The 10,305-nt window shown below is 42.2% G+C and overlaps 1 protein-coding gene across 1 annotated transcript; it reads left to right on the top strand.

Moving 5' to 3' along the window:
* The first annotated feature begins 6,998 nt into the window (after positions 1 to 6,998).
* LOC121400666 lies at positions 6,999 to 9,029 on the top strand. Its single transcript, XM_041584335.1, has 4 exons — positions 6,999 to 7,067; positions 7,402 to 7,546; positions 8,425 to 8,644; positions 8,724 to 9,029. Exons 1-4 carry the CDS (start codon positions 6,999 to 7,001, stop codon positions 8,929 to 8,931), a joined length of 642 nt encoding a protein of 213 aa, XP_041440269.1. The 3' UTR covers positions 8,932 to 9,029.
* Positions 9,030 to 10,305: the final 1,276 nt, after the last annotated feature.

Raw genomic sequence — 10,305 nt, forward strand, 5'->3', positions numbered from 1 at the left:
GGAACTACTTTAAAAGGGAAGGTAGTCATTCTCTCTTCCTCAGTAAGTGGGTCTAGCATAAGGGCAGTGGATTTGGATTTATTAATAACCAGACCGGAGACAACACCAAATTCAGCCAAGACCGCTAGTGCATTGGTTAGCGAAGCGCCCCTGTCCCCCAGATATAAGAGGGTATCATCCGCATATAATTGAACACGATCCTCCCTATTACCCAGAACAAATCCAGTTATATTGCTATGAGATCGGATGAGGTAAGCAAGGGGCTCAATGGCTAGTGCAAATAGAAGAGGAGAGAGTGGACAGCCCTGCCTAGTACCTCGGTAAAGGCGGAAGGATGGGGTAGACATATTACTTGCTTTTATAGAGGCGGCGGGAGCAATGTATAACAATTTAACCAAATTGATGTAGTTGGGGCCAAATCCGAATTCCTTCAGCAGTTGCCAAAGATAAGGCCATTCAACTGTGTCAAACGCCTTGGCAATGTCCAGGGCAACCACAGTCCTTTGACCCTGGTTATCATGGGGGAGGGAAAGATTAGTGTAAAGTCTACGGATATTCAGAGCTGTGGATTTGCCAGGCATGAAACCAGTCTGATCCTCATGTACCAAGCGGTGAATCACTGCACCCAGTCTCAAGGCCAAGACTTTTGCCAAGATTTTAACATCAGCTGTAAGTAGTGAGATTGGGCGATATGCGTCACATTGTTTGGGGTCTTTACCGGGCTTGTTGAGTAGCACAATTGTGGCATTGTACATAGATGGGGGTAGGGACTGACGCTGCAGCGCATTCTGAAAGGTCTCACACAATTTTGGGGCAATTTCGTTTTTGAATCTTTTATAGATTTCGATTGGTAGGCCATCTGGACCAGAAACCTTACCAGTAGGGAAGGCATCAATGGCTTCAGAGATTTCCTGCACTGAGATCGCAGCCTCCAGGGTGTTGACCTGTTCTATCGTTAGAGTAGGCAAGTGGATATTAGCAAAATAGGCCTCCATTTCCTCTGGGGAGGTCGTATTTTTAGAAGTATAAAGATGGGTATAGAAGTCATGTAAAATCCCTACTATCTCATTGGGCTGACTACGTAATACTCCTTGTGAATCGTAAAGGTCAGAAATCACCGGGGGGGTGGTGTGTGCTCTGGCCATATAAGCCAGTAGTTTCCCAGCCCGTTCACCTTGTTCATAAAAAGTAACCTTAGAGAAAAGCAATTTCCTCTTAGTTTTTTCATGCATATGTGCCGCATAATCCTGTTCTGCTTGACGTAAAGCTATTAACGTGGTAGGGGAGGGGTTTGCTTGCATACTAGCAGTAAGGGTATCAACCTCCTGACTTAACTGCATTTCAAGATGGCGTGAGGCCTTTTTAACTGCCGTAATCTCTGTGTGGAGAATGTACCTAAGAGTGGCTTTAAAGGCCTCCCAAACTGTTGGGGTATCAACAGGGGCATGATCTAGTGAGAAGTATTCTGTAATAGAACTGGCAATTGCTGCATCGTTATTGATAATATTGAGCCAGACTGGGTTGAAGGACCACTGTCTATTACTTTGGGAGCTGGGGCCAGTATGCCAAGTTATCTTGAGCGGGGCATGGTCGGAGATACCTCGAGTGTGATAATGAGCACTTTGTATATTTAAAAGCAGGGCTTTGGAAAGAAATATCATGTCCAACCGTGATAAGGACATGTGAGTTGTGGAGAAGCAGGAGAATCCAGGTTGTGAGGGGTGGCAATGACGCCACACCTCCACTAGGGAAATGTCCGTCATCAAAGCTGCCAAATTAGATGCTCTAGTACCAGAAGTAGTGGTAGAATTCCTTACCCTATCCAGATTTTCATTCAAAACTGTGTTAAAATCACCTCCACAAATAATTTGAGCATATGGGAAGTCCGCTACAAATTTAACAAATTGGACAATACACTCATCTGTATAAGGGGGCGGAATATACATATTGGCCAAAACAGTATCCACAGAATTAACCTTACAATTCAGAAAAAGAAATCTGCCCTTGGGCTCAGACCTTAGAGACAGTAGTTGAAAATTAACAGATTTTTTGACCAGGATTGATACCCCACCAGTGTAAGGAGAGTATGTGGCGTGAAAGGCCCAACCCACCCAGGGACGTCTAAGGGCTAAAATCTTACTCCCGGTAAGATGGGTTTCTTGTAGCAGTATCACTTCCCCATCGAGTGATTTGACCTGATCTAGTACTAACTTTCTTTTAATCCGGTCGTTTAAGCCCCTTACATTCCAGGAGAGTAGAGAAAATTTTAAATTAGATGCCACGAGGAGGTAATGTTAACAGTTTGACCCATGTTGCGAGCAAGAAAATAAGGCAAAAAGAGGCATAAGCTATGCAAACACTTCAGCAAAATTGTAAACATGGTCGTGAAGATGAGGCATCGAGGCCACTTGGGCCTGAGAAGAGTATAGACATGCAAATATTTCAGTGCTACCCGTTGAACTTTTAATCTCAATAACTGGTTAACTCCCGTCCCCTGCACCCGAGTGCAGGGAGCCCCTCCCTTTCTGCCAGACCCCAACTTGGGCAGAATTTGATCCCTGAACCTACCAACAAAAAAATACATTCCTATTGAAACGTAGTTAAACCGTTCAAAAGCTGTACTTGACAGCTGAGAGGGTTCCAAATACAGTCAAACTATCCTGGGCCCGCCGGCCAACAGCCAGGATACTTAGAGTGAGACATGTGGGAAAAATCAGAGTTGAATGTGAAATGCGCCATGGGAAGAGTGAGCCAAAGCAATGAAAAATTAACTGCAACAGAAAAGTTCCCCAAATGTGGCAGCATGGATCCATGCAGAAGAACAATGCAGTAACCTGTAAGTAAAAGGAAATAGTGTTAGTCAGATATTGACCACATGCTCACGTGAATAAGAAACACCCGGGAGAAGAAGCGAAGATCCTCACGACCAATGCTGGAAAAAACAAATTTTGTAATCCAAAAGAGGGCTGTAAGGGCTTCAGAGAGATGAGCTTTAAAGTGCCGCGTTATCCAACCATGTAGAGACTTCTTATGGGGAAGAAAAAAATTGGGTGCTGCCGTTCGCTTGAATCCGAAGCTTAGCAGGGTACAACATGGCATACTCGATCTTCTTTTCCCTCAGACGTTTCTTGACCTCCTGAAATCGCGACCGTTGCCGCTGAACCTCCAGTGAGAAGTCAGGGTAAAGAGAGATCCTGGTATTCTGGAACGTGATCCGCTGCATGTTCCTTGCCATCCTGAGTAGGGCATCCCTATCCTTGGCGTTTAGCAGCCGTGCAATTAGAGCTCTAGGAGGGGCCCCAGGGATAGGAGGACGCATTGGGATTCTGTGTGCCCTTTCCACGGTGAAGACGGAAGAGAGCAAGGGGACTTCAAAAGTTTCCCTGATCCAGGATTCAAGGAATTTTTCAGGCTCTGTCCCCTCCGCTCTTTCAGGGAAGCCCACAAACCTTATGTTGTTCCGACGCAATCGGTTCTCAAGATCATCTGATTTTGCTTGACACACTGTGAGTGCCTGCTGGAGCTCAGTGATCTGTTGTGGGACAGGTGCACATGTTTTTTCCAAAGCGTCAATACGGTGCTCAGCTTCTACCGTACGTTCACGAAGCTTTTGAATGTCCTGTTTAAGAATGGAGAACTCCACTTTAAGCTCTTCAGTTTTGGCAGTAATCAGTGTTGTGCAGGTATCCCTGGTCGCTTTTATCTCTGCAAGCAGATCCGCCAACGTAGGTTCCTGTGGTGCGGCAGGGCTATGTGCGGGAGAAGAATCTGGGGAGGATGAAGCAGAATGAGTTCCACTGTCCTTGATAGAGCCGCTATCACGAGCGAACCTTCCCAGCTTCGCAGCAGCTTCCGGAGCTTTTTTGAAGGTCTTATTGGGGCCCATCCTGTCACAAGAAGGCAAGAGTAGCTAGAGAGGTCAGTGTAGACAGTGGTGGAGCGGTATGTTAACTCACCGGGAAGAGAGTAAGTGCTGGCTGGCGGAACCCAACAGAAGAGCAACCTCTCACATAGATACGGTAGCCACGCCCCCGAGGGTCGTTACTTGGCCTCCAGAGTAGGCCTCAGGCCGGCAAGGGGTCTATTGTTCGAGAAATTTCCCGGTGGACATAAGTGCTGCCATAGACCCCCACCGTAGACGTTGCGGCAACTGCAGTGGCCCTTAGGCAATTTAATTTAATTGAAGGACTCTTTATACAGCCTGGCGTAAGGGTGTCAGTCCACAGGGTGCCGGGATGTTATAATCAAGGTATTATGCAGACAGAAGAGGTAATACAGGGTCACTTGGGCACTTGCTTGCCCTCCCCCACTCTTGGCCTGATTTCCAGCAGCTAGAGACTGAGAGGGAGAAATGCACCCACTTAGTCAGGGCTAGCACCTTATATTGGGACTTATCCTGTAGGGAAAGGGGGCCCCCGGGGCTCCAGAGCCGGTCACCTCACCTCAGCTGACTTGCAGACACTTTTGCAGGGCTAGTAGAGCGGTTTTTGAGGGAACCGCGCCGGTATGTGGGCCCAGGCTGGGGACCGCAAGTACCTGAGGCCGCGGCTTAGCACGCGCCGCTAGGCCTCAACCGGCTCCGCCTCGCAGCGCGCATCCCAGAGCTCGGTCTTGCTGCAGTCGGGTGGCTGGTCAGTCCCTACTCAGACCGGATCCCCTGAAGGTGAGAATTGCGGCAAGGGACTGCCGGATTGGGGAACTTGTATGGATGAAGCCCCAGGAGAGCCTAGTACATGCGGCCACTCTGCTGCGTCGTCCGGCTAAATCACTTTAAAAAGATATATTATACGTAAAACATGTCAGTATCTCATTATTCCTGACAAATGGTTTAATGGAAGATGTTTTTTATGAGATTTTGTGCATACCTGGGCAGCATATTTTTGTTACTGTGAAAACCATCAGTTCAATATTGCTCTCTGGCAGGTGTTCTAGATTGGCATTAAGTATGATATGATAGTGCTCACTTGTCTTTTATTTTAAAAAGATATACTGCTAATTGTGCTTATATATATTCCCTAATCAGGTGCTGTTTGGTAGAGTTAAAAAAGTCCTAACAACTGGGAAAGCTATTCTGAAACCAGAATTTGATAGTCATGTATCAAATAAGGTGCCTGCTTGGAGTGATTCCTTTGATGAACAAATATCGAATTCATTAGTATGTTCCATTTTATTTCTCTTTTGCTTCTTGATTCATAGTTTGATGTTATTTGCTCTATACAGATCCACCTTGAATAAATAATTTGATTGAGTAGGAACCTGAAGTCTAACTATTTCATAATTAAATAGCAACCTTTCTTGAATGGGAGGTTTGGGCAATTCTCCCAGCTTAACAGAGCCACTCCATGTAGTCCATCTTCCAAGCCCCTAGTGCCCCTTAGTAGAGGGACTCAATGGTCCATGTATCGGGCAAGAGACTATTTTCACTGCTGAAGGGAGCATATCACACTAAGGGGCACATTTACTTTGCTCGAGTGAAGGAATAGAATAAAAAAAACTTCGAATTAGACTTCGAATCAAACGATTCAAATTAAAAATCGTTAGAATATTCGACAATTCGATAGTCGAAGTACTGTCTCTTTAATATAAACTTCGACCCCCCACTTCACCACCTAAAACCTACCAAGGTGCAATGTTAGCCTATGGGGAAGGTCCCCATAGGCTTATACCAATTTTTTTTGGTCGTAGAAAAATCGTTCGATCGATGGATTAAAATCATTCGATCAAACTAATTGCGGTTAATCCTTTGACTTCGATATTCGAAGTTGAAGGATTTACATTCGGCAGTCGAATATCGAGGGTTAATTAACCCTCGATATTCAACCATTTGTAAATCTGCTCCTAAGCTTCAGAAGTACGTGATGGTAGTAGATTTCAGTTTGGGCTAAAAAGGACACCTTTCTTGGGGGTCCTCGTAGATTATCTGTCACCCCTGTTTAGTGCTGTTTTTATTCATGCTGCCAGTGCACAGTTTCAACCTTTGTAAATATATACATATAGATAAGTGTTACAAAGAAATATGTGTTACTACCAAACATTGACCAAACTATGTAAGCCATTTGCTATGTTAAGGCCTTTTGACCATGAGTCCTACACTGCCTGTTGGTATATTAAAGTGGTTGTTCATCTTTGAATTAACTTTTAGTATGCTGTAGAATTTGCAATTGGTTTCCATTTTTTTACTATTTGTGTTTTTTGAGTTATTTACCTTTTTATTCAGCAGCTCTCCATTTTGCAATTTCTGCAGTCTGGTTGCTAGGGTCCAAATTACTCTAGCAACTATGCATTAATTTGAATAAGAGACTGGGATATGTATAGGAGAGGGCTTAAATAGAAACATGATTAATTAAAAGTAGCAATAACAATTGTTTTTTACAGAGCATTGTTTTTTTTAGGTGGGATCAGTGACCACCATTTGAAAGCTAGAAACAGTCAGAAGAAAAAGCCAAATAATTAAGAAAAACTATATATATAAAAAAAAAGTAACGAAGACCAATTGAAAAATTGCCTAGAATTGCCTATTATATAACATACTAAAAGGTAACTTAAAAGTCGAATCACCCCTTTAAATCTTTAGTAAAATCACTAGTGTGGTAATGATCTGTGCAGTTCTTTGAATTTTCCAGCTATGCGTACAGAGACTGCACAACACGGCAATAAATAAGATTATACTTAGTTTTATTTGATGCATACGCTGTTACAACAACAGCAGAGCTCTAAACTCTGCAGGTAGTGCTGCCAAAAGGCATTCAAAAGAGATTTTACTTTGCTTGGAGTGTTATATTCTCAAATGGAAGGGGTGTCCCAGTATAGAGAAACACTACCGAGGCTACCAGCTGCACATTCCTTGGTTGGGAAGCAAAAGGTAAGCTATCCTCCTGCTATCCATAACCTTGAAATCAGACCCGGGCCAAGCCAGCCGGACAACCAAGGCAACCCGGCCGGCCACTTCTCCCCCATTGGCTGCATGGCGCATGGGTGCCCGATTTTTCAATTCTTCGATGGGGGAGAGAGCACGCACAGAGCTGCGCTGGAGAGTGCTGGTGGGAGAGAAAGGGACCGGACCAGGGGTAGGCGAAGGAAGAGGTACTTTCTTGGCGCACCCACTTCTGCCCACCCCTAGTTCCGGCACTGCTTGAAACAACTGTAGAGTACATAATAATGAAGCTGTTTTGTGAAGAGCAGGTTACAGTTAGTGAAAATTCACATAACAATAATAGGCGAAATTCCATTTATTAAACCTGAAGTTCTGCTTCTCCAGTGCAGAAAGCACAGTTCCCAGGCCTCTCCCCTTGACATGCTCAGATGCCAAAATTGCGCGTGTGTGTGGGGCAGACAGGGGCCCAAAACTGTTCCTGATTGGGGTAGTCAAGATTACACATGATGTGTTTTTCTTTCTCATAGGTATATTTATATGAACATGATATAGATTTCAAGCCAGTGGAGAAACCCAGGCATTGCCTTCCCTATGCTTCAGTATCTGTCAGATTTCTTCGGCAGACAACTGGGACAGTTCTCATACCAACAGCAAGACTGATACTGCAGTCTGGTATGATAAAATTTCTTTTTCAGCAGAGGAAAATTTCACATATTGGATCAGATTCAATTCAGTGAGAAAAAGTTAGCTCATAGTTTATCATGTGAAAACTCAATTTGAGGAGGAAAAACTTTTCTCCTTATTCAGTTCCAGTTTTTTCCCATAGCCCTTAATAGAGTTTTCACATGATAAACAGTGTGTTTTTCTGAATTTAAGTTCTCAAATTGAATCTCTGCCATTTCTCTGACTTTTCTCATGATAAACCTTTTTTTACTGAATTGAATCTGGCTCTTTGTCTGGAAAGCATATAGTCATCTTACATAACAACTTGCAGCCAGGACATTTTGTCTTCACTGTACTTGGCCAATAAATATTGTATCTTCCATTGTAAATCTTGAAAAGTTTTCTGCAACAGACAGAAAATTGTGCTTAGTAAATAGTGCACCACTGCATGCAAGTTGTACCCACAACAACTTAGATATCAAGTGACAGGACCACAAGCTTCTTAGTGGCAAACAATTTATGGATGCCAAAATGAGGAAGCCACACCACTGCCTACTTTCCACGTCAAAACTAATTCCGAGTGTCTGTGCCCAGGCTGGCACAGTGTCTTTGAGTGCAGACCCAGAAGCTAGCAGATCGATTCCTGGCCTTTTGTGGCAGTAGCCATAGCTATGTGCCTCACAGATCATTTACTCTCATAAGTGCAGTTGACACATTGGCACTAGGTGCACACTAGGAAGAAGATTAGGCATAAGCACATAATGCATGGTGTTTTTATGCACAAACACACTTTTGCTTGTAGTGCTTGAAGCTACAGTATTAAATTAGCTCCTCTGCCTAAGCCAAGATCCTTACTTATTCAAAGAAATTATCCTTATTATTCAAAGAAAAAAAAGTGTTCCAAAGCAGATTAAAAATAGCATGGTTATTTTTCACAGAAAACGAAAAAGAAGTAGAAAAAAAGCAGGCATCCTTTGAACATATTGCTGAATGGAAATTTAATTTTCAAAAAAAATATAAGAGACGTGGGAGACCTCCACCAAACAAAAGGTCGAGTGTGTATTGCAAAGATGATCCACTCTCAACAGGAACAACAGAAATACAAAGGTAAGTACTGTATATTTCAAATTCCAGGTTGTTTGTAAACATTTAGTATATTTACTAAATCCAGTTGTTTTGTTAACAGAGTATCGACTCTTGGGAATGCAGAAGATGGCTTGGTGCTAAAGCAACCCTACCCAAGGGAAGTGACTGATACCTCTGAAAATTCATGGTGCAATCTAAATACAAGATCATCAACCCTTATGCCAGCTGCAAAATTCAGTGTGCATAAAAGGCATAGAAACCCTGGCCACAGAATGGGGATCGTTAGTGTGTATGGAAGCAACCCCTAAAGTAGATAGGGTGCAGGAGATAAAACATTTCATATTAAAAAATTATTGTATAATACGATTTATGCAAAAAGTTCCCAGGAAAAAATAACCCTTTAATAAACGTGGGTTTTGTGTCACTAAAGATATTTTCACATTTTTTGGTTATTGTTAAATGTATGTGTATTTGCAATCTCTTATTTGAATAAATAGTAATAAACTATACAAATAATTTCACTTTATGGCATTTCTGTTTATATATGTTCACAACTTTACTTTTCACTTTGAAATAGTGAAGTAGAAAATATAAATAAAGGGACAGACACCTGGTTAAAGTCCTATGAGTGCTGAGTCATTGCTATGCATATATATATATATATATATATATATATATATATATATATATATATATATATATATATATATATATATATATATATATATATATATATATATATAAATATATATATACATAAATATAATATAAATATAAAAAAAAAATTGTCACAACTTGTAGAGTGATGAGCCATGGAGTATAAATTATTTTGTTAAAACCCTGGCTGTTGTATGGTGAACTGAGCAAGGTTTAATTTCTCGGCAGCCTGCTGGAGATGTTAATCAGAGGCTAGCTTTTTGTTTTGAAATAGAGTTTTTTCCTGGGATTCAATTTCTGTAAATGGTTTCAATTGCAGCCTGGCACCACCATTCAAACTGTGTGTGTTATTTATAGGTTTATTGGTTGGTATTGAGTGAGTATACAACTTACCTTTCCCATGCTTGCACAAGTCACTGCAGAAACTGAAGTACCTTAACCTGCCTGTGCAGCAAGAAATTCAGGCCCTAGCTGAAAAAAATGTACTGCATCCCTGGCACCTACACGACAGAGCTATACAGAACACTGTATTAAAAAGAGTTGTAAAATATGAAAGACAACTAGAAGAGTAATTGGCAGAGGCTTTAGCTCTGGCAGGTGTTTCCATGACCTAAATGAGCAGGAATTGTGATAAACTGAACTGTGATAAACTGAAAAGTGTCATTCTTGCATACCTTGGCCTTACCTTAGTGGTCCTCACCAAACAATTCACAGATGGGTCTTCACAAAAGACAAGTCTTTGAGCTTGCAGATGCCTGACCTTGTGTACCTGGAAAGAAAGTGTCTATAGGCAAGAATTAATTATTTTTCGAATTATTTTTTCTCCAGGTCATAGATTAGCCAGGACAACGCTAATTCACTAAAATCCGAAGTTGTGTCCAGGGTGCCGAACGCTGGCGAAGTTGCACTAGCGTTACTGCACCAAGTGAAGCAAAGTTGTGCTAGCGTTGCCTAATTTGCATACGGTGGGAAGTTGAAGTTCAATGGACGTATATGTTGCAGCAAATACATTACACTACACAAGG

This window comes from Xenopus laevis, chromosome 1L (assembly GCF_017654675.1).
Source record: "Xenopus laevis strain J_2021 chromosome 1L, Xenopus_laevis_v10.1, whole genome shotgun sequence".
NCBI classification, from domain to species: domain Eukaryota; kingdom Metazoa; phylum Chordata; class Amphibia; order Anura; family Pipidae; genus Xenopus; species Xenopus laevis.